The sequence below is a fragment of the Cebus imitator genome, unplaced genomic scaffold (genome assembly GCF_001604975.1).
Source record: "Cebus imitator isolate Cc_AM_T3 unplaced genomic scaffold, Cebus_imitator-1.0 Scaffold416, whole genome shotgun sequence".
NCBI lineage: Eukaryota > Metazoa > Chordata > Mammalia > Primates > Cebidae > Cebus > Cebus imitator.
Window position 1 is genome coordinate 573,973 of NW_016107731.1, and position 15,671 is coordinate 589,643.

The following is a 15,671-nucleotide window of genomic DNA, read 5'->3' on the forward strand; positions in this document are numbered from 1 at the left end:
ATATTTAAATACATACAGTTTTATATTTGCATATGTGTGTACAAACAGGCAATGTCCTCTTTATCATCAGCAGGAAACAAGGATGTCCCTGGTATGGGTCATCCAGTACAGCGTGACTGCACCTACCTTTACTTGGCAGTTCTTCCATATTGTCTCTGTGTAAAGACCCCCTAGGTCCGCTCGACTTTCATTACTGAGATATTCAGCAATGGAAACACCAAGGTCCAGATTTCTCTGAGCCCTTGGGAGCATCTTACCGCTGGAGGTGCTGGTCCAGAGCCTCTTCCTCAGCACTCAGCAGAGTGGCAGCTTGAGTGAGGAGCTGATGGCTGCAGCTGGCAGATTTGAGCTCCAGGATGAGGAGGCCCAAGCAGAACATGGCTCCCATCTCCTCCAGTTCTCTGGTACCAAACTGTAGACCCTGCCAGTTAAACAAAGCATTAACTGTGGCAATGTATAATGGGAGCTGAGTGGTGATACTTTAGATTGGGAAGAAGGACTACACGCAGGCCTTTTGCAGTGAAAATTAATTATATTTGTCAGTCACTGTCCATTGTGTGTTTTTTTGTACATTGTGGGTTGGTGGTTCTCAGTCTGCGTGATGCTGACATCCAGGGCTCCCCAGAAGTACCCCCATGACCATAATGAGCTGGTAGGGGTTGTAAAGGGAATGAGGGTATATGGAGATCCAGGAGTCCATCCCCTTCCCACACCATGGTCAAAGCAGCAATGCTTTACCTGTATTTTTAAAAAGGGACTGCTGAAACAAAAGTTCATAAACCATCTTACCAAGAGATACCTTTTCCTTCCCCTGAATTTATCAGCCAGTGGTGAAGAGTAGGGGAAATCTTTCATATATAAATACTAAATACTGAAACTTTAAAGAAAAAAAAACTAGTATTCAGTTAGAAGTCCCTCTTCAGCTGTACTCAGATATGCACAAAGTCATAACATGTATTCTATAGTATAATTCATGAAGAAACAGATAATAATAAGAATTGACAAAACTTAATCACGTACTGCATGCCAGGTGCCCTTCTGAGCTCTTTCATTTGCATTAACTCACTGGATCGTTACCAAAGCCCTGTGAGGTATAGACTGTTCATTCTACAGATAAGGGGATCCAGACTCATGAATACAAGTGACTTATCCAAGGCCTAGCAGCTGGTAAGTACCAGAGGCTAATACGTAAATTCAAGCTTGACTACACAACATAAAATGCGTCAGACTAGAGAGACACCATTGTGGTGAGCCACAAAGTGTGTGGTTTTTGAAGTTAGATGAGAATTAAGCACGAATCCTGGTTTCATTAGTTTCTAATTGTGTGATCTTGGGCTCGGTAAACTCTATTTGCCTAGATTTTCTCATCTGCAAAATGGAATCATAATTCTCCCCTCCATACCTAAGCATCTGGTAACAAGTAATGTTTCAAAGTCCCCACAATATTGATCAATATTCACTCAATTTATCTTTCTCTCTTCCTATAAAGATGTTTAATATGATAGAATTCAATGTGGTCCTGAGATCTTCCTGTTTATAAAGCACATTTGACAGAAATAAAAAATAATCAATAGTGGATCATGAACCTGGAAACCATCATTCTCAGCAAACTGACAGAAGAGCAGAAGATCAAACACCGCATGTTCTCACTCATAGGCGGGTGTTGAACAATGAGAACACATGGACACAGGGAGGGGAGCACTACACACTGGGGTGAGTTGGGGGGAAATAGGCGAGGGACGGTGGGGGGTGGGAAGCTGGGGAGAGATAGCAAGGGGAGAGATGCCAGATGTAGGTGATGGGGAGGGAGGCAGCGAATCACACTGCCACGTGTGTACCTATGCAATAATCTTGCATGTTCTTCACATGTACCCCAAAACCTAAAATGCAATAAAATAAATAAATGGGAAAAAAAATAGATTTTTCACATCCAAATAACAGTAATTGGTTATGGAGGATGGGAATGTGACAATAAGAATTCAAAAAGATTGCTCATAAGCACCCCAAGGAGAAACAGACTTCCAAACTGGAAAATCATAAGCCTCACAAAAGAATTCCTGGCTAAAATTATTAAAAAGGTAGAAAATCCTTAAGTTTATTTCAGCTGTTTGAAAACTTGATTTGCTGCATGTTTTGACACCTGTTTTCCTAAAGAAAGGAGACATTACTTCAGAGTTGAGCGAAGTTAGTCAGGAGGGAAAAACAGATGTTGAACAAATTGTTCTTTTCTTTAGTCAATAGAAAATATCACTTTTTAGAGAGAAATCTCAGAATCTCTTTTCTAAAGCTCTGAGGTCTGATTCTCTCCCCAGCCCTTTTTCTAGGTCACTTTTATACAGTTCTAGAATGGCTGGCTTGGTTGGAAGAAAGTGAAGGTCCCGGTGAGAAGGGAAAGGAGAGCAGGACTCTGGCCCTCGGGGGCGGGAGCACTCATATACACATTTGCAATTCCAGCCTCTGGCAGACACATAACAGGTGCTCTGTAGAGGTTACAAGGAGTCCTTCGAGAAAATAAACCTCATACTGATAAATTCGGGACAGTTCCTTCATACCAGTTAACTTCTATACAATAACAGCTAAACTGATACTATTTTATAATGTAAAAAAATTTGATGACCCAGGTGTTGGCCCACGTATTTCAGGTCATGGCTGTCATTGTAACAAGTAGTCCAGAAGACCTTGATTAAAGGAACCTGTACCACTTTACTGGCTCTGGAGACTTGGGCAAGGCCTTTATATTCCATTTTTGCCCTTCACTATTAATCTCTCTTTACTACTCTCTTTTTTCTTTTTGCTCTCACACAGTATAAAACATATTTGAGTGTTGTTTCTGTTTTTGTTTTGTTTTGTGTTAGAGACAGGGTCTTGCTCTGTCACCCAGGCTGGAGTGCAGTGGCACAATCACAGCTCACTGCAGCCTTGAACTTCTGGGCTAAGTATATTTGTTCGTCTAGATGACCTCCTCTCACACTCCATCACTGGTATGGAAGAGAACTTTTTAAAGACAAAGACTTTGCTGTATGTTTCTTCCTTTACATATCTGCCATGAAGCACATACCTGTCAAATGACATATCCTCAGTATGTGATAAATGGATCAATAATGGCTCTAAATGCGTGGATGTGGAGAGGCATGGATGGATTTTTATCTCTCAGATGCGTGATATATTTGTCAAGTGCAACTTGACTTCTCTGGGTATGGGGTATGTGAGTGCCTCTAAATTTTGTTTGCCCATTGTCAAACGTTGTGAGCATTAAAAATAAAATTGATTTTATTTTGGCTTCAGGAGACTCATTCATATCTCTGGATACAAACTGGGAAACAAAGAAAATTTAGAAATTTCAACCTCCATTTTGGTCAGTTACCATGGGTTCACAGTATAAAGTTTATGAAAAAATTGGCTTTGGGTTCGCTTAAAAGTGAGCGCAAATGCCAGATGTAGGTGATGAGGAGGAAGGCAGCAAACCACATCGCCATGTGTGTACCTATGCAACCATCCTACATGTTCTTCACATGTACCCCAAAACCTAAAACACAATAAAATAAAAAAAATAGAGATCCAACTCCCTTCCCATCCAGCTCAGATGTCTGAGTTAGAAATTTTTTCCCCAGACAGTAACACAAAGTCTGATAGCGACTTAAATGAGGTTTTATTTTGCACAAAAATAAATTTGAGGGAAAGGTAGAAGGTTCATGGCATTATTTCAGCAATTTAATAAAATAAAGGCCACACTATCTGCCATTCTCCTGGCTGTCTCTTTTCTTTTTCTTTCAATCTGATTGCATGGTGGCTGCTATGTCTCCAGTGAGCACATCATTCAGCTGAGAAAAAACGAAGAGAAAATGTGGGGAAAAGGCACCAGCACACTCTTCCTTATATTTTATTGGCCAGGCTTTATAATAAAACCACCTCCGGCTTTACCATGGGCTGGTCACTGAATGTTGCAGCCTGTTCAAGCTCTTTAAACGAGGAAGATAAGAGAGAAGAGGGTTAGAAATGAGTGTCAAGCAAGCCGACAGTGGCTGACACCCTAGTATTCTAACACCAATGCTACTAGGAAATATAGGTCCCTATCTATGCATAGTATTAGTAAGCAAAGCTTACCAGCACAACCCTCTATGTGTGTTTTTTTAACAGCATTTCTTGATAACTCACCACAAAAGAAGAATATCTATGTTAGATATCTGTAAGACAAACATCAGGTCCAAAAAGATGTTTAAATAGCCTAAGTACTGATAAGCGGTGAGCAAAAGAGAAAAAAATTAATAAGCAAATGTGGGAAAATGTTCCATTTCATTATTTAAATAAAAATGCCTTCTACACTCTGCATATTGATAGACTATATATTTTTTTCCTTTTTTTTTTTTTTTTTTTTTTTTTTTTTTTTTTTTTTTTTTTTTTTTTTTTTTTTTTTTTTTTTTTTTTTTTTTAAATGGAGTCACTCTCCTTGACCAGGCTGGAGTGCAGTGGCATGATCTGTGCTCACTGCAAACTCTGCCTCCTGAGTTCAAGCAATTCTCCTGCCTCAGCCTCCTGAGTAGTTGGGATTACAGATGACTGCCACCACGCCCAGCTGATTTTTGTAATTTGAGTAGAGACAGTGTTTCACCATGTTGGCCAGGCTGGTCTCAAAATCCTGACCTCAGGCGATTCACCTGGCTGAGCCTCCCAAAATGTTGAGATTACGAGTGTGAGCCACGGCACCTGGCCTATATTCCAAACTTATAATACTTAGTGGTGACCTTCATGCTGAAACCGGCACATATGAAAATACCTGGGGGAAGTGTAGATTTATTGACAGCTTCAAGGCAGTGGCTCCACAACATTTGACACAGTAACGTCACTTCAGAGAACCCTCCCTAAAACTGAACCAAAATAAAAGAGAAGCTATAGGCATACAAATGTCTATTATGACAGTATTACATATAATGATCCAAATTTGAGGGAAATAAAAGCATAAATGACTAATAAGGGAGGAATGATTAAGGAAATTGTAATGGAATAAAGTTGATGGACTATAAGGAAGCTATTACAATTATAATTATAACCACCATTTAGCAATATGAAAAATGCTCATGATTTCAATAAAGTTGAATGAAATCAAGGTACAAAGCATGCAGCCATACAATTTATGCCAAAGGTTTGGCAATGAAAGCAAAGCTGACGATCCTCAGACCCCACTCTCTTCCACACACGCTTCTTTCAGACTTTATTGCCATAGTTTGCCAAGGAAACGTAAGCCTTTGCAGAAGAAAGGGATCTATAATCTCATCAAGAAAAATATCCACATATTTAAAACATTTTAAAGAAAACTTTAAGAAATGATGGCTACTTGGAAAAAATGTTTTAAAAGTTATATATGCCTACGAAAGAATGGTGGAATTCAGGTTAGCAGTTTTTAAGATCTTCTCTTTATCTTGGATTTTCTGAAGTAGATTTAAATTTATTTTCATTTCTTTTATTTGGAATTTATTGACAGGATAATTAGTATGTTTCAATAATTCTAGAAAAATGTCATCCATGATCTTTTTGAATATCACCCCTCCTTTATCTCTGTCAAGGAAATCAAAGATAAGTTAATATTCAATGTATGTGTTCTACTTTCCTCTGTCCTCCACATCTCTTAACCCTGCATTCTTATTTTCTATTACTTTGTCTAACTCTAGTAAATTCTGATTTTTTTTTCATATTTTTGTTCCATATTAATAATTCTTTCTCCAACTAGACCGAATCTACTTGTAAACTTATTCATCTCAAAACCATTTCTGGCCGGGCGTGGTGGCTCACGCTTGTAATCCCAGCACTTTGGGAGGCCGAGGCGGGTGGATCACGAGGTCAAGAGATCTAGACCATCCTGGTCAACACGGTGAAACCCCGTCTCTACTAAAAATACAAAAAATTAGCTGGGCATGGTGGCGCGTGCCTGTAATCCCAGCTACTCAGGAGGCTGAGGCNGCTGAGGCAGGAGAATTGCCTGAACCCAGGAGGTGGAGGTTGCGGTGAGCTGAGATCGCGCCATTGCACTCCAGCCTGGGTAACAAGAGCGAAACTCCGTCTCAAAAAAAAAAACAAAAACAAAAAAAACCGTTTCTGAAAAACGTATAAACATGGTTATATTATATTACCATGCCTGATTATTCCTGCATACGCAGTGTATCCGGGCATCATTCATTAGTTTGATTTTTCTGTTGAGTGTCAATAATGTAGGCATGTTTGCTAAATTATTTCACAATTTTTAAAATTCTAAACTTCTTTTTGAACATTAAAGCCTGTTTTTGTAGCGTGGTTTTAGTACTCTTTTCTCCAGTTGGAACTATTGTTTTACTCCCCTAAGTATTTGAGGACACTATCAATCAGGGACCACTGTAGACAGCATTTTTGGCTTGAGGTCTTTTGGGCTACAGGTACGTTTGAATTGTGATTCCAAATCTGCTTGAAAATAGGGCTGTGTTTAGAAATTACCAATGAAGACTTTGCCCTTTTTTTACTGCTATACCCAAAGCCATGGCCAAAAAAGTCAAATATGCTCACATTGTCCCTTTGCAGATTTTGGCTTTACTAATTCAGTGACCACAGTTGTCATCTCTGGAGGTCCTGCCTTTGTGTGATGGTAGCAAATCAATCCTCAGAGCTTGCGTGGGCCTCTGTCTTTGTCACAAAACCCAAGTTATAAGTGAATAGGGTTTAGTATCTGCCCCCAAAGTCTTACAAGCACCTCTGGCAATCACTTTTTATAAAACAGAGCATCACTAAACATCCTTTGTAAACATGCACAGAGGAAAGATGTTAAATCTATAAAGAAATATTGCAGATAAAAGGGTGCCACTCTGAAGATACCAAGCAAATGTCTTTTTATAAAATAGATTTACTGCCAGAAATGGGAAAAATCTGGGAAGTTTGTTTATATTTCCTGAAAGAAATGAGTATATTGCATTGGTAAGAGTACATTAAAAGGCACAAAAAGGAAACAATAAGAAATTACAAGTGACTGCACTATTGAGATGAAAAATACAATTTCTAGGCTGGGCGGAGTGACTCACGCCTGTAGTCCCAACACTTTGGGAGGCTGAGGTGGGTGGATCATGGGTCAGGAGATCTAGATCATCCCGGCCAACACGGCGAAACCCCGTCTCAAGCTAGCCGGGCATGGTGCCATGCACCTGTAGTCCCAGCTACTTGGGAGGCTGAGGCAGGGGAATCACTTGAACCCAGGAGGCAGAGGTTGCAATGAGCCAAGATCGTGCCATTGCACTCCAGCCTGTTGACAGAGCAAGATTCTGTCTCAAAATAAAAAAGAAAAGAAAAGAAATGAAAAATACAATTTCTAAATTAAAAGCCAAAATCGTGAGTTAGATTGATCAATGTAGAAAATAAAAAATTACAGAGAAGGCAACTTCAAGAAATTTTCCAATATCTCAAGGGTAGATGATGATTTGGATATTTGTCCCCTCCTAATCTCATGTTGAAATGTGATCCTCAGTGTTGGGGGTGGGGCCTGGTGGGAGGTGTTTGGGTCATGGAGGTGGATGCCTCATGGATGGCTTGGTGCCCTCCCCATGGGGACGAGTGAATAGTTCATGCAAGAGCTGGCTGTTTAAAGGTGCCTGGCACCTGCTCCTCTCTCTCTTGCTCCTGTTCTTACCGTGCAACATGCCTGCTCCCGCTTCACCTCTGCCATGAGAAAAAGCTCCCTGAGGCCTCAGCAGAAGCTGAGCTGATGCTGTGGCCATGCTTATACGGCCTGCAGAACTGTAAGCCAAATAAACCTCTTTTCTTTATAAATTACCCACTTTATAGCAATGCAAAACTGACTAACACAACAGATTAGATAAAAAATGATGAGCTAAATATATTAATAGGAATTTTAGAAGAAATTAGGGAAAAGTGCTATGCTCCCATTTGGAATTTCAGACTCAGATAGTATGGTAGTAATGGCAGAAGCCAAGATGAAGGAAAAGGGAGGAAAGGAGGATGAAGAGAAGGAAGAGAGTATTCACTTATGGTCCAAAAAATATCTGGGTTTGCATATCAAATAGGATCTCCAAGTATTTGGAATATAATTAAAGAAAGGAAAAAGGATTGAGATCCCTATAAATAACTAAAATTAAACAGTCTAATAATTATTCATTATACTAGTACCTAAGACAGTGAGCAAGATATATATAATTTTGAAGAGAAAGGGCTGCACCTCAAAAATGTTATGGCTAAGAGCCTCAGGAAGACAAATTGAGAGAAGGAGAAGCATTGAATGCAAACCACATCATAAACAAGCTTCATAATTTCTTTTAAAATATTAACATAATCCTCATAGCAAAAACTTACTGTAATTTTAACACATAAACAGAGCAGCAAGCCAAATTCATAGATAGAGAGATGATAGATAGATATCTCAATTCAAGAAAAAGTAATTCATGTTCAGAAATAAAAATATATAAAAAAACACATGATCTAGGGGGTATTTTTTAAGAACGGCATGATGATGGTATCATTAGGAAATCTGGTAATATAGGTATTAATATACATAACATATTAAGATAAAGGGCAGAGAACAGAAGAAAATAGCAGGAACTTCTAGATGGGTGCATCTATGTCTGATATAAGTCATCTCATATGAGCCTCACAGAATTATTTGTAAACCTGAAAGGACAGCCTGGCATGGTGGGTGTAAACACAGGCCCCAAGACCCATATAAGTCCCAAGTTGGGCTTCTAGTCCTAGCTCCACTTGTAACTGCAGGGTCTTGGGGAAACCCTTTGACTTCTCAGTGCCTTGGTTTCCTCATCTATGTAATGGAAATAATAATTGCAATAGCATAATTATATCTAACTCATGGAGCTGCTGAGATAATTCAGGGAATTAATACATAAATTGAGATCAGTGGTTGGCCCACTGCATATTATGTAAGTACTTATTATGATCAATAACAGCACCAAATGCTTATGTAAAACCAATTGTTAAAATCGTACTTGACATTAACACAGTCCTTGTTAAAACTGTTGCCAAAACTAGGGCCTGCTTTCACCACTATTATTTGGCATGACCCAAACAATTCAATAAGATAAGAAAAAATAAAATGTCACATATATTAGCAAGGAAGAATCAAGCTATTATTATTTGAAGACTGATTATATCCTAAAACAAACCAAAGAAATCAACCGAAAGAATTTATCAGATATAAGGCAACGATTGAGTAAACAGACAGGCTACAAATTAAATATACAAAAATCAATTTTCTTTGTATAAGCTAGCAAAATAAATTATTAAGTATAATAAAAATTCCATTCACAATAGCAACAGAACTATAAAATATCTGAGAATGAAATTAATAATAAATATCCCAAGGGTTATGTTATAAATCCTAGGACCAAGAGACAGCAAGGAACACGTAAATAAATTCTGGGAAAGCAAGGCCCACGACCATTCGACATTGATTCTCCTCCTATTAGTCTATCAAAGCAAAGGAAATCAGAACACCACTGGGGATTTTCACACTTGGAAAACAAATTCCCCTCTGGAAGAATACATGGCAAGAATGTCCCAAAATAAAAAGTAAAAACTATTAACAAGGGTTTTCCCACACAGATAAGAAAAAGCTCTTGTAGGCAATGATGATTAAATGTTTTGGTATTGATTAAAAAAAAATGACAGGCAGATCAAAGGAAGAATACAGAAAGCACAAAAATCTTGGGTTGAATAAAGGTTTGTATTTAACAAAGGAGCCCTTCAAGCACCGGACAAGGACTACAATTAAGATAAAAACTCAAACACAGTTGGTTAATATTTGAGAAAAAAATCTTACCCCAAATATAAAAAAATGTTTTGATGAAAGAGTTAAATTTAATGATAAAAAGGAATAGAATATATTAATGTTTTATCATCTCCAAGCCAGGAGTTGTTTTCTTAATGCATATCTTCAAAGGAAGAAAGTATAAAGGAAAATAGTAATGATTGGATATATAAAATTTGAATATACCTCAATGGCCTGAAATACCACAAACTAAACTAAAATGGAAACAACAAAATAAACAGAATAGAGAAAAAAATGTTAATTTGCTTTGATATTCAATGGAGATTAATGTAACAATGCAATACTATGATTCCCTTCTCATCTCAGGCTTACTGTCAGCCCCCAAATTATAATCATCTCCTGGAAATTGACTGGAAACAGTTGCTGATACATTCTGTCACTGGCAAAATTACATACCACTGCAGTCTTTCCGAGGAAAATTCGGAAGTGTATTTCAAAAGTTTTAAAAGTGTTTAAACTCGGAGTTAGCAATACAAATTTCAGAAATTAATATTAGGGAAACAATCATAAGACGAGCAACAGAGAAAACCCGCAATGTGCACCACTCTATCACTACTCAAATAAACTTGAGAGAATTCATAGTGTGGAAATAATGACATCGCAACGTGTTTCAAACTGGCAACGTCATAGGGATATAATCATAATATGATGTTAAAGTACAATGGACTATAGTATGCTACATCCTTCATGATCCCAATTTTACTCTAAATTTTTTAAATGACATAACGGGCACAAAAATGTTAACTGGTTAGAAATGCATGCTTTAAATATTTTCTTTGTGCATTTTCCTCATTTTTTTAATTCCACCAATGATGTAACTTTTTTGCCACTCATTCTTTCCTTAGGCAATGCATGTAAGCCTGAAAAACGCATATCTGAATTAAGATGTTATTTTATATAATATGTGATTTAAAATGTATAAATAAAATTAAATTTAAAATTAACTTTTATAAATCCTTAAATTTAAATTTAGTATTTTAATTTAAATATTCATAATAACAAAGGGCAAGGGAATGAGCTGGTTAGGCCTATCTCGTTTCTTAGCTTCCTACTTTTTCCTTCCCATGAACTTTTTTTGGGTCACTAGGCTTGTGTCTACTTGGCAGGGGAGGTAAACACCTGTGAAAAGTCAGTGAAGATACAGAAATGAGACATCTATTTCCCTAGTATTGTCCCTCCAAACATTCTCAGAACCTTTACAAAGAGCTAGCATGAGTTGAAAGAGTGACTTTTGGAGTTTTAAACAGGTTTGGAGAGCATCTGAACTTGAATTAAGTGTGTATATCCCCTGCCTTGACAAGCACCCAACAGAGAAGTTAAAACTGAGTCCATCTGGCCATGCAGATCTGTGAACTCTAATAGGTAGGAGAGAAGAAAGCGTGAGGGCTGGTGGTTGGGCTCTGTGGCTTCTCCACTTATCGACCCCATCAAATGGACTCTAATGCTTTCATGCTGAGGACTGGATCAATCACTAAGCATGTTGGTGTCTCTGCCAGATTTCATCTGATGGGCTTCTCCGTACAAAGCCCCCTCTGTGTGTGTCCTTTCAGCCCAAGTTTCTAATCCATTACTGACAATTGTTTCCTTAGTAACTGCAAAAAGGCCATGTATTCACTGGCACAGCAGGACTGAAGGTGTGGGCTAGATTTCAAACGTGTCCTTCATTTCTATGCTGGACCTTCCTTTGAGTCTTTCATTGGCGAAATTGTCCCTACACCATAAATGGCCACAGCAGACAGCTAGACCCTCTGTGATTACATTTCCATGTCTTTCTAGAGCATGCATATAGAGGGTAAATGTGAAACAGAGACTGTGCGACTAAATAGCCTAGAGTCTGATCAAGACAAACTCTCTGTTTCGTAGATGCATAAACTACATTTAAAAGTTATATAGTTAAGTACCAGTAAAGCCAGAGTGACCAAAATAGTCCCCTGGCTCTATTAAAATGTCCATTTCAATAGAGGCTTTACACTTCATGTATTTGTTTACCAAGAACTTTTGCAGATCTGGAGGTCATCCTTTCTTATAAATTATATTCCCCCTAAGTTCTACCTTTCCATATTTCCTCTTTCTTTTCTCATGCCTCCACCAAAAATCTCAATAGGGCACCAGAAACACGCACAAGCCCAGTATTGGCAATAGCAGCCTGCCTCCCTCCTTCTCTGTTGTGACCACTGTCCCCTGCACTCATCCTCTCTGGCCCTTTGCTCTCTAAGCCACACAACCTGGCTTCTGAAACCTACCTGCAGTTACCTTGTGTGGTGACTAGCAGGAGTAATCTCTCAAAACCTGGGTCTTCTTGGGTTCTCTCAGACCTAATTCTGAACTTCCCTTCTGAGACCACAGCCTGGGAGAAGGAGAAAGGTGCTGCTGTAACCCATGGTTACATACATCAGTTTGAGAAACTCAAACGAAAAGCATAAGGACCAATTAGAACAGAAGCTGGCCACAGCAATGGCGCGAGTTCCATTTAACCCTTTAGTTTCTGAATCTCAGTAAGGTCCTGGAAGATCACGGAGGAGGTGTGGGGAAGAATAGGATAGCGAAGTAGTGGGTGGGGGATTCATTTGGTGGGCATGAGCAGGGGCCATTAACCCTCAGCTGTGGGAGTCTTGTAATACACTAGCAATTGGTACCGTCACGTCAGTGAAAACCAGTATATCAATCCTAGCCTTTACTTAGACCTCCAAGCCCCACAGCAGCTCATTCAAGTGCATCCAGTTTTCTTGGAAGACGATGGGGATAAGACACAAATCAAAACTATTTTCAAAAAGGTGAAATAATATAAATATGAAGCTGTAGCTCCCTAATCTTTCCTATGTTCCCCAGTCTCCCATATGCCAGGAGAGTGGTCCACCAGGCATCTTCACTGACACAGTGAATGGCTAGTAGTTTTTGCTGGGTAAGAGGACCCTAATAGTCAAGTCCAGGGCTTCTCAAAGTGTGGTCTGCAGATTAGCATTTGCCTGTGAAATAGTTATGAACTTTTATTTGTGATGAAATCAGAAGCCTAAGCCAGATTGTACATCAATCATGTAACTAAGCATCTGTTTTTAGTTCAGCTGATTTTGTCAGTGAAGGAGGCACTGGGATCCTGAGTACAAGCTGCTTGAATCACTGTAGCTGCCAATGGGTCAACAGCTCAAAGACCAGATACTTTGAGTAGCACTGCTCCAAAATACACTCCCCTATAAGATCTCTCTACTTTAAGCAGTATAAAGGGAATATTTTGGTAGTCAGCTCTCTGGGATCTAAATTCCAACTTTCTGTCCAAATGACCACTTTCAAGTTATATAAGCTCTTCAAGCTCAATGTCCTCTTCTTTAAAATAGGAAAATATTATCCACTGCTTAAGTGCTTCTGTAAAGATTAAATGAGATATAAAGTACACACGCCTTGCATGGAGGCACAAAGTAAATGCTCCATAAAGTGAATGTTTTCAGACACTTTTTCCATATGCAATGTGTAATATTACACACAGAGGCATAGTAGAATCTGTACAGATCACAAATTGTGTGTGTGTGTGTGTGCACGTGCACACTCATCTATATGGATATAATAATGCCACTCATCTTTGCTTAGTTTTGCTTCTCTTTTTCCCAACTGAAGTCTTCATTTTTCTCCAATTTTACCTGGTCATTTGATGTGGCTAAAACACAGATAGGCCAAGTATTCAGCACTGACATTCAAGAGAAGCTAGACCTTTTATTCTTCTACATAATCAAAGTTGTTGAATAAGGTAAGATAAAAGATTAGCATTCCCAATATACATAATTTATCTGGAAAGTGGAAGTTGAATTGAAGAAAGAAAATTCAGAGCTTAGGGCAGAAAAGAGAGAAATTGTCCCCAAAATGATTCATTTGACCAGTCAAATAAATTGGGCGAACATAAAAGCAAGTAATGTGACATTGTCAGAGCAACCAGAGTGCCCTGGTGTGGGGCCCTGTACTTGGATGAGTCTTAGTATGGTTTAGCACCATCTACCAGCTCTCTACCTCCAGTTTAGCACCTCTCACCATGTTTAGCACCATCTCCCAGCTCTCTACCTGCAGTGTATCTGGGGACTGTTTGCTTGCTCTAGCAAAAAAAAGCTTTTAAGTGGATTTCACTGATCAATGAGGGTCCATGACAATTGGTAATTTTCCTCTTATTGCATGTAAATTTGTACGCGGGTATCTTTTTTTGTTGTTGTTCCTGAGACCCTTATTTTTTTATTGCATTTTAGGTTTTGGGGTACATGTGAAGAACATGCAAGATTGTTGCATAGGTACACACGTGGTAGCGTGATTTGCTGCCTTCCTCCCCTTCCCTTGGCTTCATAAAGAATTACAGGGTTCTCATAAGTATTTGCTGGAGACGATGAGACTAACCCAGTCCCATGTGGAAATAGTAATACTAACCCAGTCCAGTTAGCAGAAATGAAATTCAATGGCCATTGAATTAGCTCTTACTACGTACATGACTCTGTTTTAGGAGTTGTCAAAAACCACATGGTCCCATTTCCTAAGGGTGACTCACGTGCCTGCCACGCCCTAATGACTGCCTTTATTTCTGCATCTCTAGCACAGTGTTTGGTACACGGTGTGATTTTAGAGTCCAGGGTGGGCGTTTAAAGGATCATTGAAGGGAATAAGAAATTATGTCACTCCCCAAGGATCTTATACCTATTAAGGAAGGTAAAACATACACTAAAATGGGACTTGCCTTGAATGCCTGAAGGAAGAACAGCTTCTCTACGTTAGGCTGGACTTTAGGATGTGTGTATCTACAGACATCTTTTTCCTGCTTGTCCCTGCAGTGCTTTAAAGGTGAAATAACTAAGCAGGTGTAGCAGCATAGGCAGTTAAGTACATACTGTTTTACACTTTCTCAATCCCTGAATTTACATTACCTGCTTGGCTCCTGTAGGCATTCAAGTTCTGAGCATTTTTAGTCATGAAAGCTCTCCTTCATTGATAGTAGTATTATTTTCCTTCAAGTTTTGCTTGACTGAATACTTTGGAGAAGGACAGACTCAGAACACAACAAATATAAACAGGAAGAGAGGCTAATGTACATTAGAGTCTGCAGATTTACGCATGGCTAGAATTTGCAGTTATGATCTAAAAGATAATATCTGACCAAAAGCAATATAACAGCTTTATATTCAGTTCAGTAAATGAGGCCTGACCAAACGCAGAGAAAATCATAACTCAGGTCTTAAAAACAATGAGATTGCTGTATAAGACTCATGTTGAGTCTATAAGTACATTAAAAAATAATGGTTAATTTTAAATTAGTTGAACTTAAAAAATCAGAAAAAAAAATATTGACTATATTGGATTAGTAATACAATTAACTTTACGGGAAAACAGGATGGTTTCTGAAACTTTGCTCTGTTTCTGAGCAAATGTCACCTACCAAAGTGTAAGCAGATTTGAATAGAGGATGATATGTGTATATATTACATTTTGAAACATCCACACAGTAAGAAGGTAAAGCATTCTGATTGCTCTAAAGGGTAAATTTATTTTTTTGTATGTTTGTTTATAAATGTATTTATGAATAGCTGTAGCAATAATGGAAGTCTAGAACTCCAAGTCTAGGACCCCAGCCGTTTGGCAATGAATATGTCCCTCTGCCCAGCGGCAGGCAGAAAGCCCCCAGTCAACTGGTCCCTGTAGATCTTTTCTGTAGATGAAAGTGAAGATACTGCAGTCCCTCCTTTCTGCTCCTTGACTGTAGTGGAAAGCTGACATTTTCTTCAGACCCTCTTTCCTGTGGGAGTAAGTCTAAACATCTTAATTCTGCTTATTAGATAAAGGGCACATGCTAAATTCATATCAGTCCAAGAGCTGACAAGCCGAGGCTACAAATGTGCCC

General features: G+C 38.7%; 1 protein-coding gene across 1 annotated transcript in view; it reads right to left on the reverse strand.

The window, feature by feature from the left end:
- Positions 1–253: 253 nt before the first annotated feature.
- Positions 254–15,671, reverse strand: part of AGBL1 (ATP/GTP binding protein like 1) — a 401,609-nt gene continuing 386,191 nt past the window's right edge. The window contains exon 15 of the mRNA XM_017509472.2: positions 254–421. Within this exon, the coding sequence (XP_017364961.1) occupies positions 254–421 (168 nt within the window). The remainder of the gene's footprint in view (positions 422–15,671) is intronic.